Genomic DNA, 22,698 nt, shown 5'->3' with positions numbered 1-22,698 from the left:
TTAAATATATATATTATATTATAGTATATATTTAATATATACTATAATATAGTATATATTAAGTATATAATATAGTTTAAATATAATATACTATAAATAGTATATTAAATTTAATATACTATAAATATATTATATATGTCTATATATTTTTAGACAAATATTAGTATATTACTAATATATGATATATTCTAAATACGTAAAAAAGGAATATATTATATTATTATATGATATAAAACTTTTTAAAAATGTAATAGTATGATTGGACTGAGCAAAAAACATGTATTATTGATTTAATATATAATAAATGCTATTTTGACATTGATACTTTATAAATGTAATATTAGTACTTATATCACAAAATCACTTTATAGAAAAATCACATAAATTTTTTAATAATTATTATTATTGGCTTTTAAAAAGGAATATTCAATATCCCTCAGTACCCCCCCCCCCCCTTCTCCCCCAAACAGAAGACGGAAAAACAAAATTTAGGTACCAAAAGTGAGGGTAAAAATAGGGTATCTGCTAGTTAAAATAAATTCTTGAAATTTGGCATGTGCAAAGAAAACGTATAAACTTAAAAAAAAGAATAGGATAGAAAAAAAAAAGATAATATCTTCAACATTTACTAAGCACAAGAAGTACAACACACTTTTTGATATCAATAAATAACACTTTAACTTTCGTCAATATAATAAAAAAATACTCTTTAAAAAAGTTCAACCATTCTACTTTTAAAAAAACTTCTAAGTTAATATAAAATTCTAAAAAAATATGCTACAAAACATCATCCTACCATACTGCCTAAACGCCAAGTTTTAAAAACGTGGAACAGCTTTTTAGCACAAAAATCGGTTCCGTAAAACGCGGGATGTAACATACCTAAATATATGCTGATTTAATATATGCTGATTTAAGTAAAGATTCTGAATTAGTAAAGTGTCTGCATGGCAAAACCCAGAATTGTAATGAGAGCTTTAATAATTGAATATGGGAAAAATTAAAGTAATTATGTTGGTTCAGCCAGCTTAGAGTTCTTAGATATACGATGCAACAGCATCGTATATGCTGTTTCAAATTATAACATTGGTATGAAGTCTGTTATTTTAATTTATAAAAAACTAAATATGAAATCAGGACATTTTACATTAGCTGGTTGCAGACTCATAAACAAAAAATGAATAAATCTATCATCATTTAAATCGAGTGAAAGTTTTAAGATTAAACGAAAGTTGTTACGACGTCAAATATTGTCAAAGAATGATCACCAAAAGTCAATAGAAAAGGCCAAAGAATATTATGAATCTGGTAGTTTTTAAAATATTCTTTTAAAAAGTAATCTTTTTAAAGAAATATTTATGAATTGAACAATAATTTATGATTTTATTTTTTGTTTTGCGTTTTCTGAGAATTTGCTTTTTAAACACGCCGGTAAAAAAATCTTGAAAGTTATACATGGTATCATTATGAATTTTTCAAGGATTGTTCATTTTGCCAATATTTATGATATGATCGGAGTAGAATTTCTAATATGACTTAAGATTTTGAGTTATTAAGTTTTTTTCTTTGCATTTTGACCTTTTTTTAAAAAACCTAATTTGTCTGTAGCTTTTTATGGAAAAAAAATATTTATTAAAAAATATGCTTCGTTCATATCACAAATTAAGATATTTAGAACAGTTCTGCAAAACTTCATCGACACTCCTTTACTCACAAGTCTTTATTTTTTTACGGCGTAAACACAGTTTTTGAGGTATTTTCAGCTGTTTTTTTTTATTACCATAGCAACGAGCTACCATTTTATGTGTTTTTTGGTATTTTTAATGTCAGTATAATATTTCCTATGTGACTAAAGAGAAAGTTACTTTTTATGTGTAGTTTTGAAATTTGAGGGTAGTTGCCCCTTAAGGTAAATTTATTTCAATCAGACATACCATTCAATGATTTTTAAGATGGGATTTATTGTTGACTATATGAAATGTGGAGGACCAGAAAGTTCAAATGACAGTAATATTGCACAAAAAGTCTTTTCAAATGAAGATTTATTTGCTAAAATTATAAAATTAAAAATATATTAATCAATCTTGTCCCAATGCATTCCCAACCAAGTCGGCCAGTATTTGGGTTTCAATATAAGCTACAAATGCAAGCTAACAAACGCAAAACCTCAGCAAATAAGGCAAAATAATGACCCATTTTATTCGTTAAAGAAATTTATTGGCCCAATAAAGGGCCACCATACAGTGTTTACATGTACATCATACGGTGTTTACATGTAGAGAAATACTTAAAAGTTGTGACCAACTTCAGTTGATAATACCTCTTGAACTGTACCCTCTCTTGAAAACAATAAGAAAGTTTAATAAGGTTGTTCACGGTGTCTTTGGCTATAAATTTGACCCTAACTATTCGTTTTTGTTAAGTTTTACTCATCATTGCGCAAGACTATCGCAGAGAGGTAATAGTTCGTAATATTCGTTAATAATTTCAATTTAAGCTATTGATCTACATTTTAAAAGTTTATTTAGTTTTTAGGTAAATCTGGAGACATTTGTTGATGTGAGTGGCCTCCCTCTTTTAATGAGCAGACACTATAATGAGCGATATCCGAATCTTGCTATTCCAAGATGGAAATTGTTATAAAAAGGTTTAGTTTCACACTACAGCAACAAAGATAAGGAAAGAAGCAAAAGAATTGCTGAAGTCTTTATTTCGAAGAATTTATAAATTACTGAATATATATAGCAGAAACAATTTCGAAACATTTAATTATGTTAAAATGTTTAATAGTAAATTTAATCCTTAAATTTCTGAACTGTGTCTAATTAAAGAGCCCTTTTCTTAAAGTCACATTTTATATGTTTTACGAAAAATAAAAATGTGTGTGTGTGTGTGTGTATATATATATATATATATATATATATATATATACACACATATATAAATATATAAATATATATATAAAAATCATAATAAATAACAAATTTTCAGTAAAAAAAAAAAAAAACTGTTGCTGTCTTTTTGCGATCTCCCGAAAAATTCCTTTTAAAACTAACCGTTTAGAGAAGTTAAACCGCCTAAAAACTTTAAAGATAAAAAAAGCATATTTTTTTATAGTTTAAAAATCTATATAATAATATATACAAAACAGTTAAATAAATTTTTTCCGTCTATGATGAAGCTAACTTGAACCATTTGTTCATACTTTACATGCATAACATGTCAAAAGTCCTTGCTGACATGCTGAAAAAATTTAAGGTCAACCACTCAACACATAACTTAATTGTAAAAATCGCCTATAACGTTTGAATAATAAGTTTCCGTGTTTTATCATATTTGAATCGATTGTTTGCAAATATATCGCTTTCGTAAAGATTGACTAAATTATGGATATTTATTTGTCGAGCCTAAAAGAAATTTATACTTTTATGCACAAAGTATGTAAATATAAACAAATATACTTAAATAAGTTTTTCTCTCTAAAGCACGACAGGGAACCGCTAGAGTCAAGAAGTCTACTTATTTTCTGAAAATTCAACTCCATAAATTTCTACAGGGCGCCACTACAGTCGAGAACCCTACGAATGTTTATTTTCTTTACAACTCTCAATTAACTCTCAATTAACACACAATTAACACGGCTCGTGTTTCAGAACGTTGTTAAACAGGACCGCTCCGCGGCACTTCCAGAGGGAAGGGTGAAAACAAAAAAAAAAAAAAAAAAAAATGATCAAGCGTATACAACTAAAATTTTAATATACCTTATCAGCAAACTCATCTTCCTGAATTTCTATAAGTTCTGGTTCGCCACGATATCTGTTTTTATGGTAAGTAATTTGGTCACGCACTAATTGCTTCAATACAAACATGAGAAGTTCATTATTATCTTTTTTGAACGCCAAATAATGAGCAAACGACTAAAATTATAATAAAAAAATGGTGAATCGTGATATCGCTTGTTGTTCATACATTACTCAAAGAAAAATAACAAACCTTTCTCATGTTCCTCATGACAGAATATTTCTGAGTATCAATAAAGCTTTCTAACATTACACGAATGGCCATATTAACGTCATCCTCATGTACATATTCACGCAAATGCATGCGGGCGTGCGCTTCTGACATTCTTATCATCGACTCAATATGTCGAACAGTTATAGGAATACTTCCTGTTATCTAAAAAGATACAATTTAAAAAATAAATAAATAAAAAGCCTAAAAAATCACTAACAAAGTATTCAAAATGAACATATTATATAGTTAAAATATAATTTTAATCAAATAAAAGTCTTTGTTTAAACATGGATTTAGCACTAAACCAATACAACTATTGCTAAAGATTAAAAAACATACCATCGATTCTTTTCGCAACGCAGCAAACATTTTTGACACTTTGTCTTGATCCATATTCAAGAGATTTGGTGTTACTTTATCTTTAGCATAAATAATATATTTCTTAAGCAAACTCTGAGGAATTAATTCTATTCCAGGATCATTAACGGAGGCCTAAATAATAATACAAACTATAAGTTAAATAATACCAATAGTAATTTTATACATTATATTATACTTGTAAAATATTAAAACGTTAACTTTGTATATTATTGCTTATTTTAACATTATATAATTATTTAATCTCCTGATACACAATGCTATACTTCAGTTTACCTTTAGTAAAGTTTTTATGTTCAAACCTAGATTTAGCAAAAAATTTGACTTCTTTAGTTATTTTCTCTTCTTATAACTCATTAGGCATTAGATATTGGCTAAAAAAATTAGCAACTTGAAATGTAGACAAAATTCCAGGTTGCTTGCATAAAAAACTTACATAACCATATATAAAATTGTTATATACAGTTGAATTTTGATGCTTTGAACTTTTCCCCAGTCCCTTAGGCACTCATTTGGACCAAGATCTTCTTGAGATTTCAAAATTCTCAAACAATATTTTCGTCCTTGAGCCAATTTCAAAGTTTACAACTTTATTAACATTTTTTTAAAACCATTTATTCTTAATTCAAAATGTATTCCTTTGAAAAATTAGATTATTTCTATCATTCATGAAAACATATAGTTCAACAAACAAAAAATTAGAAACAAATTTATAATAGAAAAATGCAATCCTGTCACAGTCTTACAAAAATGTTCTCCAGAACTCACTTCGATTTTCTCTAAACTATTTAATAAGTGCTTGACTGAGTCTTGTTTTCCTGCCTGCTGGAAAATGACATCTGTTGTTCCAATTTTCAAAAACTCCAATGAACAATCAGTCTTATTTCTGTTATTAGCAAGATCTTTGAGTCTTTGATAAACAAATTTCTCACATCTCATCTTGAGTCAAATAACTTGCTGTCAGACAATCAATACGGTTCTCGATCCTTTCGCTCTACGGCTGACTTGCTAACTGCTATGACAGAAAGATTTTATTGTGCATTAGATGGAGGCGGAGAGGCTAGGGCTATTGCTCTTGACATATTTAAGGTTTTCTACAAAGTTTGGCATGTTGATCTTTTTCATAACCTTGTTTACGGTGTTTCTGAGAAAATTTTTGAGATAATCAAATTGTTTCTTTGTAACCGCTTTGATAAAGTCATCCCCGCCAACACTCTTCTTTATTTCCAGTAACTTCTATGAAAATTTTTGAGATTATCAAATTGTTTCTTTTTAACCGCTTTATTAAAGTCATCCCCGCCAACACACCACCAATTCTTTATTTCCAGTAACTTTTAGGGTACCTTAAGGTTCAAAATAGCAAGTCTCTCACTGAGTCCTCTTCTTTACATCTTCTTGGATTGCCATTTACTACTGACCTATCATAAAAACCATACATATAATTGATTGCTAAATTAGCATCTGCTAAGGTTGCTTCTCTTTATCGAGCTCACCATTTTCTCTCCTGATTCCATTCTTTACCAAATCTCTTATCTGTCCCTGTATGGATTACTGTTGTGATATTTGGGCTGGTTCTTCTAATGATGCTCTTTATCTTCTAGACAAGGTCCAAAAACACATAGTAAGCGCAGTTGGACCAAGTCAAACTGCTGAACCTCTTTCCCATCATCATAAAGTTGTATCTCTATATTTTCAACAAATACTATCATGGTCGCTGCTCAAAAGAGATGAAAGCATCTCTAGTTCCATCAACTAAAACTCATTCTACTTTACTTGTCATTCATCAAAGTCTCATTCTTTTACTGTATCTGTCCCTGCATGCTACAAAAACTTTTATTTATCTAGTTTTTTTGTTTTCAGTTAACCGTTTCCTCGCTCTATAACTCTATTATTTTTTTTAGCAACTCCAAGCTTAATAGTGGTTGCTTGCAGCATTGTTGGGAGTGAATTTCAAAAAAGAAAAAAGAAAACCATTAAAAAACTTGAAAAAGAATGTCTAACAAAGAAATAGCTCAAAAATTACTGTTGTCGAATTTTTTCAGAGTTTCAGTGCTAGGTTTCAGTGTTTCAGTGTTCAGTGCGAGTTTCAGTGATCATATTTTATATCAGTATTTTGGGTTGTAAAACCAGGGATGGGTGGGAAAATACATGGCTCTAGCTCCAAGTTTTTTTGAACTCATGGCTCCTAATTTTTTTTCTTTCTTTTAGCAAGCTATGATTCCAGCTCCTCCGGTGGCTCCCACGGTTCCTCCTCCACACCCAAAAAGTCTCTTCTTATTGAACATCATATGAGTGTGGCTGGCTTCAACACCTATACCTTCATCAATTTTATCTTCAAACTCATCATTGTTGTTGTCAAGCTCTTCTGTCAAAGATTTAAATGGAACTATATCTATCAACTTCTGCCAACTGCTGGCTTGTTTTACTGACACCAGATTTTTTAAAACAATTGTCTCCTTTGACGCGGCATTTCAATGAAATCTTATATTGCTTGAATGATAATAAATTTCAGCAGGGATTTTTTATTACTGGAATCCTTGATACACAAACAAACAATTTTGCAACAGTAATAAGCTTAAAGACGTCATACTACACCTTGATTGATGGGCTGAAGGACAGATGTAATGTTTCTTTATGTTAGACTTCCCTTTCTTTTCTACAAAAGATTTGTATATAAGTTTTTGTTTAACTAGCAGCATGATTTTCCTTTTGATAAAATGTTTTATTAAATACAATCAATTAATCTTTTATAAAGGAATACTTTTCAGAAATCCAAATTATAAAGAGTCAAAATTTAAAATTTAATCTTAAAAAATTTTATTGGAATACTTTTCAGAAATTCAAATTATAAAACTAAAAAAAATTCGAAAAAAGTTCAAAGGAATACTTTTGAAAATTTTTAGAAATTACATGCTATCTGAACATTTGTTAAAAAATAAAATAAAAATCTCTAACTTATTAAACTTCAAATTTTAATTTATTTATTTTCACTTTTAAAAATTTACAGTCGTAACTTATAAAAAATAATTACATGACCGGGGCTAGAAAAAGACAAATTTAGTCTTATCACCAAGCTCTAAAATGTTTTATTAAAAACAATCAAAATAAAAAAAAAATAAAAAAATGTAATTTAAAACATATATCAAGTTTTACAGTTTTACTTTCTTTTACTTGAAAACTGCATTACAGCAACATATCCTTAATTTTGATTTATAGCATTTATTTGCAATTTTATAAAGTTTATTAAATACTATTGTTTTTTATCAAATACTATTAAAATATTTGTCATACAATACATCTAAATGACCAAAGTAATTAGCTTACAGCAAATCTGAAGTGCATCAATGCGGTTCAAATTTTTATGCTTGCACATTTTTTAATAATCTTTTTTGATTTTTTAAAACACAAAATAAAACAGTTTTTGAAGTTCTATAGATATTATATACATAACATATAAAGATACTTTATAAAACAAATGAAGAGAACTTTTAAAAAACCTTGAAATTTCTAAAAACATCAAAACATTGGGAGAAATCGGTTGCGCATATGCGCAAGTAGCTCTATCATAATAGAGATACTTGCGCAGATGCCCGAGATGCAAAACTTTAAAACTTGAGATGCCCGTAGCTCGCTAAACTTTAAAATTTTATTTCAACAGTCTTTTTTTCTATATTGCTATAAATAAAAAATGTATTGTGTTAAAGGGCAGATTTGTACCCTCGCAAAAATGACACTGATGACAGCTCACTAAATCACTGAGCTATCGAACGTAAGGGATAATATGAATGTAGAGGAACCCATTTTATAAATCTCTTATAAACTCTACATAAGAGGAAAAGGTGCACATGTCAATTTTTTTTGCTTCTAAAGCAATTTTTTTAAATGAATTGTTTTCTATTGTTGACTAAAAAATATTGTAAATAAGGAATAAGTATAGAAATATTTTGGAACGATCAGTATGGAATAGATAAGATGTATAAGTATAAAAATAGTCAGTTATGTGAAGACCAGAACTTTACGGTTCCGGACAGCTAGGATATATATATATATATATATTAGGGTGGTGGTAAAAACAACTTATTTTAAAAATGTCAGCTGACAACCCCTAAATGTGTTTTATATAATAAAATAATACTGGATTTAAAAATTTTTTGAATAAAAAGTATTTTTACGGGTGCCACAAGGCCCTTATACATTAAACAGGTTCCTAATATTATAAAAAAAAAAAGTCTTTCAAAAGTATATCATGTTGGGGCTCAAATGAAGCAAAATTATGTAAAAATTTCAAAAATAATCATTGTTTTATAAAAAGCAGAGATAAAAAAATTATAATTAAAAAAATCTTGTTAAATTCCCCTTTTTTGGTTTTAAATTAAAATATGTCATTTTCTATTTACTAAAATCTAAAATAATAATATATTTATAAAATGATTCATATTTTTGTGGCACCCGTAAAAATATTTTTTATTCAAAAATTTTTTAAATCCAGTATTATTTTATTATATAAAACACATTTAGGGGTTGTCAGCTGACATTTTTAAAATAATTTGTTTTTAGCACCACCCTAATATATATATATATATATAAATATATATATATATATACATATATATATATATATATATATATATATACATATATATATATATATATATATATATATATATATATATATATATATATATATATATATATATATATATATATATATATATATATATATATATATATATATATATATATATATATATATATATATATATATATATATATATATACACTACCGGCAATTAATTTGAAACCAATGATGAGAAAACAGTAATTCTATTAAAAATCAATTAAATCTATCAGTTATATTTTCGTTTATGTTTTTTTCGATCTCAGTGAATAAAAAAACTACAAATCAGTTCATGAAATATACTTTATTTAGTTTTCTTCACAAATATTTTTAAACAAATAGAAAACTTAACAAACATTAAAAAGTTAAATTATAAGATCTTTATTATTTTGCACAAGTTTCAAACTTTGCGTTCATCAAAATAACTACCACGTTTCTTCATTACTGCTTCACATGTTCTTGGCATACGATAGATTAATTTGTTTAAAGTTTCTATGGTTACAGCTTTCCAAGCCTTTTGCTGTAACTCCCATAAATGTTTATCAGATTTTACTAGGAATTTCTCCACATAACGGTCTATTTCATCCCAAAGAAGCTCAATGGGATTGAGGTGTGTGCTGGCCAGTCCATTAGAGTAAGGGTTTTTTCTTGTACTAGTTGATTCAGATAATTTGTACAAAGTTTAGATTTGTGCTTTGAATCATTATCTTGCAATAAAAACAGGCTGGCGTCAAACCGCTATTCGATGAGCAGATGGAACAGCATGATTCTCCAAAATTTTTCTGTATTGCTCCCTTTTCATAATTCCACAAACTCTGATCAAATCTCCTATTTTGTGACCTGCAAAACAACCCCATACCATTATTGAACCTCCTCCATGCTTAACAGTAGGCACAATGCACTGCGGAATGTAACGTTCATTCTGGTGCCGGAGTACAAATATTCTTCTCTTGTTGCCAAAAAATTCAAACTTGGACTCATCGCTCCACACTACTATTTTCCATTGACTTATTGTCCAGTTGGCATGTTTGCGAGCCCATTGTAGTCGTTTCATCTTGTTTGCTTTCCTTAGCAACAGTTTCTTGGCAGCTACATGCCCTCTAAGTTCAGCTTTCATCAAACGGTTTCTTATTATCCAGACACAAACAAGTTTTTCAGCAGTTTCATTGTATTCTCTCATTATTTGTGGAGCTGTTAATTTTCTGTTTGACATAGATAATCTCGTAATACGACGATCACCATGTTCATCTGTCTTTCTAGGCTGTTTAGGTCGTGGTAAGTCACAATATTGACCAGTTTCCTTGAAACGCTTAATTGTATTGTGAACTCCAGTCTTTGATAAATTCATTCTTTCAGCAATTTTTCTTTCTGAAACACCTTCATCATCAAGTAAAACAATGCAAACTCTCTGTTCAAAGCTTAATTCTTGAACTGGAGCAAAACAGAAACTAAAAAAAAAATAACAAAATAGAATAAAAAAACAAAACAAAATAGAAACTAAAAAAAAAATAAACAGTTTGAATAATACAATATTTGTATATTCATTTGCAAGTCATTATATACTATATTGGATCTACATAAAGTATCTACAAGAAGCTACCAATGAGAAAAATTATATTTTCAATATCAATTACAAGTCATTAATCAAAATTAAGTAACAGTTAAAAATAATACCTGTATTGTCTTTTATGCTGGAAGAACTCAGCACATACACTTTTGTACATAAGCAAATTGGGTGCAAAAATGCTCATATCCTATTCTATCAACTTATTTATTGTGCCCTTTTTATTTTTGATCTAATAATAAAGAAGTGCAAATATGATAATCAGATATATTCATTTTTGAAATGTAAATACCATTTTTAACCGCTGGTCTCAAATTAATTGCGGTAGTGTCTGTGTATATATATATATATATATATATATATATATATATATATATATATATATATATATATATATATATATATATATACGGAAAAAGTATAGAAAAGGTTGGCGAGGAATAGATTTACAAAGACCCATGATTTTAGGGGTCTGGTCAGCTAGTCATTTTATAAATAAATTATTGTTTTAGACTTTAATGAAGAGAAAATGATATTTTTTAAAACTAAAAAGGAAAAAAATATATTCAACAATATTATTTTATTATATATTTTTTTCTTAATATTTTTTATAAAATGATTCATATTTTCGAAACTTTTATGTAACTTCACTTCATTTAAGACCCAACATGATATACTTTGAAAACTTTTTTTTTGGATAATATTAGTGACCTGTCTGGTGTTTTGGTGCACCTTCTAAAAATATTTATTAGTTTAAATTTTTAAAATTTAATGTTTTATTAAATAGAACACATATAAGGGTTGGACATCTTTACAACATTTAAAAAAGGTTGCTTTTAAAGTCACCCTATTGCTCAACATATTTAATAAATTCATTAATGCACTACCTGGAAATGGACAATACTTAAGATTAGATAGAGCATATTGTCAAATATTTCAGAAACCAACTCTTTGCTTGGCAAAATAGCTGCTCAACAAAATCTCTAGTTACCTCAAGATACTTGGTGAAATACCATGAGTGACTGTCTTAAAATGTTTATTGTGGATTAATCAACTCTAGTGCAAATCTGCTAAGCAAATTAAGACATATTTGACTTAATATTGCATTGGGCCATCTCTAACCTTGTCATAAAGAAAAAAATTTGTTTGCTTGCCTAGAACCTATTGCTTTTGCACTTAATAAAGCAAAAAATGAAAAGTGCAAAAGTAGTGTAAGTGAAGAAGAATCAAGAAACAAACTTTGGTGCTAAAGTGACAAGATACAAAAAAAGATGCAAAAACGCAGTGACACCATTCCATTCTGCAAATTTATCTAACTTGCTGCAATATATATTGCTTATTTTAATTTTTAAAATGCTAAATTTAGTATAAAAGTGCACTATTTTTAACATAATTTACATAAAATTATAAAAGTCTTAGTCTAAACACTTGCCTTAGGGATCGTTCATTATTTAGGCAAAGTCAAATTCCACTAATACACAAAACAAAAAAAAATTAAGTTTTCCTTTGCGGAGTCATAAGTTAAATGAAAAATCAAAACAGTCCATTAAGTTTAATGAAAATTGCAGCGAAAAAGAGCTTAAGATCATATAATTCTGTTTTTTAAATAAAATTTTTACATTTAACATGAAGTTTAACATTAGTGTTGAGTATTTCAAGAGTTTACGAAAGGAAAAAAAAACCCGTGTCTTTAGGGCTATGTGAAAATAAAAAACAGCAAAATATTTAAAAAATTATTATAACAAATAAAATTAATATAATATGATAAAAATAAATTTATATGAAAAAAATTATGTACTCAAATCTAATTGGATAAATGAAGTCATTTTAAGTTAGAAAGAGATAATAAAGTTGAGAAAATTATAATATAAAATATAGTATTAAACTTTATAACTGTAATAAAAATATTACATTTTTTTTTTTAAATTAAGAATTATAAAATATAGATTAAAATTTGGATATAGGATAATAGAGTACAAAATTAAAAATACCAATTGATTATCAACAGATTCATCTGAATAACCAGGGTGATGCTTTACATGACTGTTAACAACAAATCTGGCCAGCATCTCATCTTGAACTGCATCAACAGTGTCTCGCACAACACATAAAATATCAAAACGAGATAAGATCGGCTCAGTTAAATCAACCTGAAAAACAAAACTTAAAACATGTATGTATGTATGTGAGTGTAGTAAACGACTGGGGCTTTGGCTGGGGCTAGGTTTGATAACACATAGCCGCGACTGGGGCCAGGTTTATGACCAGGACTGCATAAATATTGATAGATCCTATAAAAATGTTATTTTTAATTAAAATTTATGATATGAGTTATAATTAAAAACAATACTTTTATAGGATCTATTAATATTAATGCAGCCCCAGTCATAAACCCGGCCGGGGCTGAATTAAAATTGATAGATCCTATAAAAGTATTGTTTTTAATTATAACTCATATCATAAATTTTAATTAAAAATAACATTTTTATAGGATCTATCAATACTTATGCAGCCCTGGTCATAAACCTGGCCCCGGTCGCGGCTATGTGTTACCAAACCTAGCCCCGGTCGTTTAATATGTGTGTGTGCATATATATATACACACACATGCATACATACCTAGTGTATTTAGATAACAAATTGTTATTAGTTTTTTCTACCTGAAATTTTGCAGAACCTAGAGATGAGCTACACTTTCATAAAACATAATTTTTATTGTAAAAGGAACAATATTTTATGCATCCATTAGTAAAAATAATTATTTAACTTATGTGGTACTGTGGCCTGCCCTTAAAAATATATAAATATATATATATATATATATATATATATATATATATATATATATATATATATATATATATATATATTATATATATATATATATGCTTGAATTATTAAACTCAAAAATGAGATTTCCAAATTTTGTTAGTTTTTTGGATTTTTTTTGATAAGTAGGGGTTATTGGTGTTTACTTTTTGTTGCTTGTATGCAATTTAACTTTCATTATATTGCCATTCATTTTTTGTTTTAGATTAGGAACATTTGATATACATCAAATGTTCCTAATCTAAAGTTCTTTAAGAAACTGATCGCACCCAATGAAGTATTATTGAATTCTTGCAAAAGATCAGGCTGCTGTGGTTAAAAAAGAATAACAAGTACCAGAGACAACAGAAAAATCAAAAAAGTTATCTAACAAAATTGTAAGATGCCACCAATCAAACTGAAAAGTGTTTTGAAAGACCAAGGCATCAACATACCACTTGGATCTTTAAAAAGGAAAGTTACAAATTAGAATTCAAGTGTAGAAAACCAAGTAGAAGCTGAAACTCATGCCTCCAATAATTAAAAAATATCTTGGTTGAGCTAAAAATTACTCTTCTTGATGACTGAAATAAAGTAAATTTTTCATTTGCTTTATCCATACACTTAAACAAGTTAATTCTTTAAATTATTATCAGATATTTTGGTGCTTCAAGAAGTCCTAATGGTCTAATCACAGAGCACCATGTAATAGCATTTAACCAGGACATTCACACCTCCTTCCTTAACAATGATGCATATATGACCAGAACCGGCTTCGAACCATGGACCTCCGGTTCTGAAGCCAGAACTCTAACATCTACGCCATGGCTGCACATTTTATTATCACAAGTTTTCAAAAGATATTTTTGCATTATTATCTTACCCTGATTGATTATAATATTATTTGAAAAATTATTAAACCTTAAAATAGACGACTTTATTCAGGAGTGTGTGTATATATATATGTATATATATATATATATATATATATATATATCTTATACTGCTGATTTAGATGAGCAGTGTGATGTCATGCTAAAATAGCTTGCTGCCGGGGGCTTCAGTACATACATCGACTGAAATACAGCCTGACTCGCAGCGGAGTGCTGCTATATCAACTGAGGGTTTGGTATAGGGCAGCAATCTTTTCATTTATTATTCTTTGTTTTTTTCTTCTTTTTCTAAAAAAAGCCATATTGATTAATATAAGCAAAAATAATGAGCAAATGCTTATATAAATACCCTATAGTATATGTATATGTATATATATATATATATATATATATATATATATATATATATATATATATATATATATATATATATATATATATATATATAGAGAGAGAGAGAGAGAGAGAGAAAGAGAGAGAGAGAGAGAGAGAGAGAGAGAGAGAGAGAGAGAGAAGGGAGAGTTGCCTTAACTGGAGCGCTTTAAGAATAAAGCGTTTTACTAAAAAAATAAAAAATAAAGCCATAATTAATTTTTTCTCAAAAAATAAATGCAAGTGTTCCAATTATGGCAACTCTCCCCTATTTAATATATATATATAATATCAGGCCTTTGTTATGAGGTTTTGTTGCATAATAGAAAAGCACTATTCAAGTAAGTGTAACTTTACTTAATAATCATATTTGCATCATTAAAATTTAAATTACATCAGTTGCGTATTATAAAGTACTGCATTGAAATTCAAATTCAATTTGAAACCATGTTAAAAATTATTTAAAGTCTTTATCTTCATAAAATATTTATAAAATATAATTTAAACAATATCGCTATAAAAAAAAATTATAAAAACTTGAATGCCGCTTAAAAAAACAATCTAATTATCATTTTTTATGAAAGATACAGTGTAATAGAAATTATATTTAAAAACAAATTAAAAAATAATTAACTCAAGATTTTTGCCTTTTCACACACACATATATAAAAATACAAATACATATAAATAAATACTAATATATATATATATATATATATATATATATATATATATATATATATATATATATATATATATATATATATATAAACACACACACACACACATATACATATATATACATGTGATATATATATACATACATATATGTGATGAATCCAGAAATTTTTTAGGCATACCGGTCTAAATACCCTGTCTACATTTGAAAGACCTTTTTCTTAGAAGATAAATTTAAAAAAATATAATATACCTTGCCCTAATATCTAGCATTTGCATAAACTTTAAATTCGATATAAAAATATAAATAATTAATCAAAATAGTCATTAACATTAGATTGACAGCTTTAGTGTCAACATTGATTCATCGCTAAATTTCATTTATATTACTTATCTTATGAGTATCCTTTACTGCAGGTACTCGCTAGAGAAGTGTTATAACTATGACATTTATTAATATATCAATATTAATCATTTATGTATAATATTTATATAACTATATAAACAATATATTTATATTTCTTTTAAATAAACTAAAAAGATTTATTACATAGCATATTTATTGCATAGCTAGATCATCAATTAATTCAAAAGTTAATAACTTTTTTTGTTGCTCCTCTCTTTCTTTTCAAATCAAGTTTTTTTGGCGTGATTATTATAATGTTAATTTAAAAAACTTTTTATTGTTTATTTTCTTATTTAAACCATTTAATTACATTTTTACTGCAATTTTACTATTATCTAAAACAAGAAAGTTTAAAGCTTATAGAGTTTAATTGCAATGTAAATTATAGTTATGTAAACATTAGCGGAGTGCAATATAAAAAAAAAAATGTAAACATAAGCTATGTAAACATAAGCGGAGGAGAAACTCATATGAAGTGTATTTTAAAACAAGTTAATGTTTTTATAAATAGGAATTGTAAAAGTATATAATGCTAAGCATTTCATATTTTAATCCAATCAAAACGTGTGTTTTACATTTAATTTAATTGTAAAACATTTTATTTTTCATCCACGTAAATTCGAATTAAGCATTCTGATTGACTTATAATACATTATTAGTCTGTTTTAAAAATCATTTTGCTTTTTCTAAACAACATTAGTAACAATTTTGTAATTATTATAACATATTTTATCATTACAAAACAGCAAGACAGTAAGTAATAAAAAATTGCTTTATAATTTTTTTTTGTGAATAACTTGCTATATAAAATTGTTTTGAATTGAGTTTGGGCAGAAATTTGGGGTGTACCATTATTAAAACTAGCCTGGATATATTCATATATATAAAGTATTTTTGAATTAAAAATCCCAGCAAACACATAAAGATTCTTCGACATAAATTCCTTTTAAAGACGTTGAGAAGATGCAATGTATTTGCTGGGATACTATACAAAAACAATTAAAATAACTAATTTTTAGTTTTTACCCACATTTTCAGCAAATGTTAATGAAGAGTCATATCTGCCTCCTATAGGATTAGCTGCAGCTATGATGCTACAACGAGCCTTAAAAAAAAAAAAAGTAAGATAACCACAGATTGATAAATAAATCAATATTCTTTTTAATGTAATAAAAAAAGTTTACCTGAAGAGAAGTGACAATACCGGCTTTTGATATTGAAATACTTTGTTGCTCCATAGCTTCATGTATACTTGTACGATCAGCATCATTCATCTTATCAAACTCATCAATCATGCAAATTCCTCTGTCAGCCAATACCAACGCTCCAGCTTCTAAAGTCCATTCTTTAGTTACAGGATGTCGTTGCACATAAGCTGTTAAACCAACAGCACTTGCCCCCTGTCCTGTTGTAAACACTGGTCGTAACGCTGTTTTTTCTACATACTTCAGAAACTGAGACTTAGCAGTTCCTGGATCACCGCACAACAGAATATTTATATCTCCTCTAAGTTTATGTTTACCACCTGCATAGAGTAATAATTTAAATAAATATCGAAACTGCTATCAAGCAAACTATAACAACAACTATTTGGAAGAAATTACTATAATTTGGTATTAACTTTATTAGAATAAATTATATTACAATGTAATTATTTTGTTAAGTTTATCCAACATTTTAACTTTCTCATTAATTAAATTATGGAGTTATATAATAATAAAAATTTATGAGCTTTTGTTATCTACATGATAATAAAAATAAGTAAATAAATATAAAAAAAAAAACAAAAAAACAATAAATAAAAATTATATAAAAAAAAAAAAAAAAATTAATAAAATTAAAAAAAATAAAATAAATAATAAATAAAAAAAGTAAAATAAAAATAAAAAATGATATAAATTTTTTTTTGTTATTTCACCTCCCCAAGGCCCAGAAGGCCACTACAGACAAGGAGGCTACTTAATTGTGGTTATAACCCTCTCTCAACTCTATAAATCTGAAACACGAACCTTGACGAACAAGGCCGCTGCGCGGAGAAACAAGTCGAGCGCGGTACTACCAGAGATGTGGTGGAGATCGAACTTAGAACCTCTCGCTTAGGAAGCGAGCGCTCTACCACTACACCACTACCGCATCAGGGTTATATATATATATATATATGATGAGATAATAAAAATTTATGAGCTTTTCTTGATCTACTATTACAGTTATTCATAATTTATTATATGACTAAGCTATTTGAACTGGAAGGATATTATTAATGACAAAAAGTATTTAACTACAGTCTTGATAATAAATGCATATGCCACCAAAGTTACTCTAACAAAGGGTGAATTAACTCAAATTTAGCACATGAAAATTTTGGCAGAAAAAACAACAAATTTACTGCAACAAAAATATATAAGTTCTTTCATAAGACTCTCATAATTATTATGTTTTAAATATTATTTAAATAAAACAGATGTTAATCCAGGTAATACAAATATAGGATAAAAATAATTAGTTATATGCTAAAATAAACAAAAAATAAGGTAAGTCTAAACTTGCTACTAATTTAATCAACTTCAAAAGCATTTATAAATACAAAAAATATAAAAAACAGACTTAAAAGTCAAACACTTCATGGTGATACTTGTAGTCGGAAAAGTAGATGCATTAATTTTAAAATAATAATAAATAATATTTTTCTGACCAGGTTATTTTGTATCAACACCATTTTAAAAGAAGATTTTCGTAGTATTGATTTTCCGATATTTGTTAATGATGAAATTTATGATTTATGAAATTTTTAATTTTAGCACTTATACTGGTAAAATTGTACTGGCACTAAAAAATGGCACACACATATATATATATGTATTGTTGTTTTGATTATGTGATAATAATCAACTTATTTTAGATTTGGGAGTGATCAATATAAAGTGAAATAATCACAAAATATATTAATAAATAAAAAAAAAATTAGGTGAAAAAAAACTTTTTGATGGTACTTAAAGTTTTATGCCATTTTCAGCACTCATCAGCCAGAATTAGAAAGGAATGGCCTGCAATCGTACACTATAACTGACCACACTTATTATTATTTTTCTTTACAGTTTGACCATGGCTGTTTTAACAATTTAAATGCAATAAAAAGCTTTACATTATGAATAACTTTTAATTGTTGATCTTTTCTAAAGTTTTTATTTTACATGAAGGCTTCAAATTAAAAAAATTAATCATGATCTTTTAAAATAAACACATTTTTTATGTACAGAAAATGTTATACTTAAATATTTTTAGTTAGCATGTTTTTTTAATGATAAATTTAAACATACAAAACTATTTTTGCTTGTCTTTTAAAAATCTTTTAAAAGATTTTTTTTAAAACTTGACTTAAATGAAATGATTAAAAATTTTAAAAAGACTACATTATACTATTAAAATTTTTTGTGTGCAAATGTTTGAAAAAAATGTTAATAGAATTTAAAATATATATTTTTCTTTTAAATAATTTAATTTCACTTTTCAATAATTTAAATGAAATTTGCTCATTTATTTAACAATCATTAGAAGTAATTTATAAAAGCGTTGTGCGTAACTTTAATAAAACCTTTCAAAAGATAAGTTTTAAAGAAATTTATTTCTAACGCAATTAAAAACGTAAAGAAAAGTAATTTTTGCTTTAAGTTTTTTAGTTTTATTTTAAAGCTTATATACTTTCTTTTTTGAAAAGAATTTTTTTTTTCTTCTCTAATTTTTTTTTTCTAGTTTAAGTTTAGATTAGCTTTTCTTTTTTCAGCACATTTCTGAATTGTTTAAATCATCAAAATATTTTAACAGTCGTGGTAAAGTTGTCAACAAAAAAAAATCATTTGCATGGTCATCAATAGGGTTCAATCGTGCATCATTCCTGTCCAAGCCTGATCAACCATATATTTAAATTAAGCTTGAAATGGAATGAAGCATTGAGTACCAAGTCTTTTCTGTTTGAAATTTACTGCCAGCGCACGAAAAGTGCTGGCTGGACAATAATTATTTGTCTGGCATGCGCTATTTTAAAAAATATTTGTTTTGTGTACCTCTTTATTCGAATTTGATTAAGAAAAAAGATTTATTGCAATTTAAAAACACATTTGAAATTTTTTGGCGAGCGCTTAAAAAAGTGCGAATCGTAGTATTGGTGGGTGTTTGGGTAAGCACAAAACTGCAAGAGCGCGAAAGCGCTCGTCAAGCTGAGAAGGCTGATATATATATATATATATATATATATATATATATATATATATATATATATATAGATACACACACACACAAACTTTAAAACCTTTGTGGTTTATGGGATTTGAAGTTGATGGATATTTAAAGTTATTGATTTTTCTAATAAATATAATCTTATGTATCAAATAAATAAATAAATAATTATTATATATATATATATATATATATATATATATATATATATATATATATATATATATATATATATATATATATATATATATATATATATATATATATATATATAGGCTGCAGTCAATCACTATTATGCCAAGTTACTAGAAAACAAAGGATAGTGTTAAAGAGCATACAAACGGTTGACCTAAGACTTGTAGTTGTATGAAATTTGTTGGTTGTATGAGGCAGGAAAACATGAAGTTGTGAGAGAGTTCAAAAGAGTTGAAGTACGACGAAAATAAATTAGATAAAAGTTTTTAGAGCATGCAGAAACAGATACAGTAAAAAATTATGACTTTGCTAAATGATGAGTCAAGTGAGATTGAGTTTTGGTTGACAAAACTAGAGATTATAGCTTGTTTGAGCTGTGACCATGATAGTATTAGTATAAAAAGAGAAATAGATACAACCTTATAACAATGAGGCTGAAGCTTGGCAGATAAGACAGGTCCAACTGCATTTAAAATGTTATTTCAGACATAGTCAAGATGAGAAAGAGCGTTTTTAGAAGAACCAGCTTAAATATGACGACAGTATTCTATACAAGGATGAATAAGAGATTTGTAGTGGTAGAGAATGGAATCAAGATAATGGCAAGCACAATAAAGAGAAGCAGATGCTAACTTTGCAATCAATTGAATATATGATTTCCATGAGAAGTCAATTGAGAGAAGTCAGTGAGAGGGTTGTCATTTATAAATATAGGAATGTTGACAGTATTGCGATAGTTGAATGCAGTAAATAACTGAGTTTTTTTTCAAGTTAAAAATCACAAGCCACTGTAAACCCAAAGCTGTTACAGAAATCTGATCAGGTTCAAGATTGACAGCTGTTATAGCTGATACCGGACCAAGGATAAAATATATCCATATAAAAATATAAAAAAGATAGATATAGCCATATAAAAACAACAACATATAAAAACAAACGATTGCATTGAACTTGTTGGGTCATTGCTTTTAAAAAACTGACCAAATTAATTAAAAAAACAAACCAGCCATGCAAATGAAAGAAAAAAAAAAAATTTTTTGATTTAATTATTTGAGCAAATATTTACTCGAGTCAGACTATTTCTGACAAGTTCTTTTTTAGAATTACACACAAATACTAATACTATTCCATGAGCTAATCAAAATGCTTTAATGAGAAGACCTTATTCATCTTTTCTGATATTCTTTTAAATAATTAATTTAAACATTTCATGAAGGAAAAATATAAAACAAAAAATGAAATAAATTGATTAAAATTAAATTTTTTTATTTTATTAACATGACACTATTTTCAATGATTTTATTGACAACAATGACATATTATTACATAATTGACACTTAGTTGACATTAGCATGACATTTTTTTTTTGTAATCTTTTAAAAGCATGTTCCATAAATCAAATTTACTAATGTTTTATATAAAAGAAACAACATTTTTAGTTTTAAATTATAATTAAGTTGAAAATTAAATTCCAAAATTCTTATAAAACATTTACTCAATTTATCTCAGTTTTTCAATCATGATTTGAGAGGCAGATTTAAACTTTTAGATGTAAATACATTAGACAAAAAACGAACTTAAAACTTGACTAAAATTAACATTTTATTTATTACTGAACAAAATTACCTGGATCTTTTGCTACTCCCCCAAATAGTGCTAGAGCAAGGGCACGTTTAATATCCTCATGACCATATATAGAAGGAGCGATACTAGCAACAATCTAAGAAAAGTATTACTTATAAAAAAAAAAGAAAAAAAAAGTTTAAATTATAACCAAATAAACTTTTTTTTTTTTTACCCTTTCTCCTATTCTCTCATCTTTAGATAAAGCAATAATCATGCGGATATCTTCATCTGTCAAGTTTCCTACAGCCATTTTATCATCTTGTTTAGTAATATAATTAGCTTCAATAACTGTAGCAAACACCGGAAAACCATTTGCAGTATTAAGTGATCCGTCATAGTTGTTTCGATAAATTCCAGTGACTTCCTTTTAAGAAAACTCACACATCAGAATTTAAATCATACTATTATGACCGAATTTAAATCATACTATTATGAATTTATACTATTTTTCATCATTCCTTTCATCCATAAAAAAATACAAATTTACAAAATTTAGTATAAGTTTACATAATTATGTTAGGTGTACTTATTAGTTACTAACTAGTTATGTATTATTGTGAATAACCAATTTGTTAGCATTGATAAAAACTATTTTAATTTTTAAAAAATCTTTTACCAACGTGTTTTTTTTTTTTTTTTGCAAGGATGTATTCATAAAGATTGAATATTCTAATTGGAAAAAACTTAAAAATTTAAAAGCACAAAAATAACTGAGAAATTGCTAAGCAAGTTTATGCCTAATGATCTATAATAAAATTATGCGGACGAGCCTTGTAAAAAAAACTTTAAAATTTTATATAATTTCTAGAAAATAGTTTACTATTAGTGTACATATAACAAATGATAAGTACAGCACTAAGTTACACTGCAGTTTTTTTTTAACACTGCAGCAGGAATAAACTACATCTTTAGT

The 22,698-nt window shown here is 27.0% G+C and overlaps 1 protein-coding gene across 1 annotated transcript in view; it reads right to left on the bottom strand.

The window, feature by feature from the left end:
• Positions 1-3,085: 3,085 nt before the first annotated feature.
• Positions 3,086-22,698, bottom strand: part of LOC100205115 (DNA replication licensing factor mcm2) — a 39,719-nt gene continuing 20,106 nt past the window's right edge. Inside the window, exons 8-16 of the mRNA XM_065800869.1 lie at positions 21,958-22,149; positions 21,786-21,879; positions 16,916-17,256; positions 16,762-16,836; positions 12,566-12,724; positions 4,354-4,506; positions 3,994-4,176; positions 3,762-3,917; positions 3,086-3,407 (exon numbers count right to left, since the gene is read on the bottom strand). Of these exons, the coding sequence (XP_065656941.1) occupies positions 3,297-3,407; positions 3,762-3,917; positions 3,994-4,176; positions 4,354-4,506; positions 12,566-12,724; positions 16,762-16,836; positions 16,916-17,256; positions 21,786-21,879; positions 21,958-22,149 (1,464 nt within the window). The 3' untranslated portion in view covers positions 3,086-3,296. The remainder of the gene's footprint in view (positions 3,408-3,761; positions 3,918-3,993; positions 4,177-4,353; positions 4,507-12,565; positions 12,725-16,761; positions 16,837-16,915; positions 17,257-21,785; positions 21,880-21,957; positions 22,150-22,698) is intronic.

Source organism: Hydra vulgaris, chromosome 07 (genome assembly GCF_038396675.1).
Source record: "Hydra vulgaris chromosome 07, alternate assembly HydraT2T_AEP".
NCBI classification, from domain to species: Eukaryota; Metazoa; Cnidaria; class Hydrozoa; order Anthoathecata; family Hydridae; genus Hydra; species Hydra vulgaris.
The sequence above is the reverse complement of the archived record's forward strand: the minus strand, read 5'-3'. Positions and strand labels throughout refer to the sequence as shown.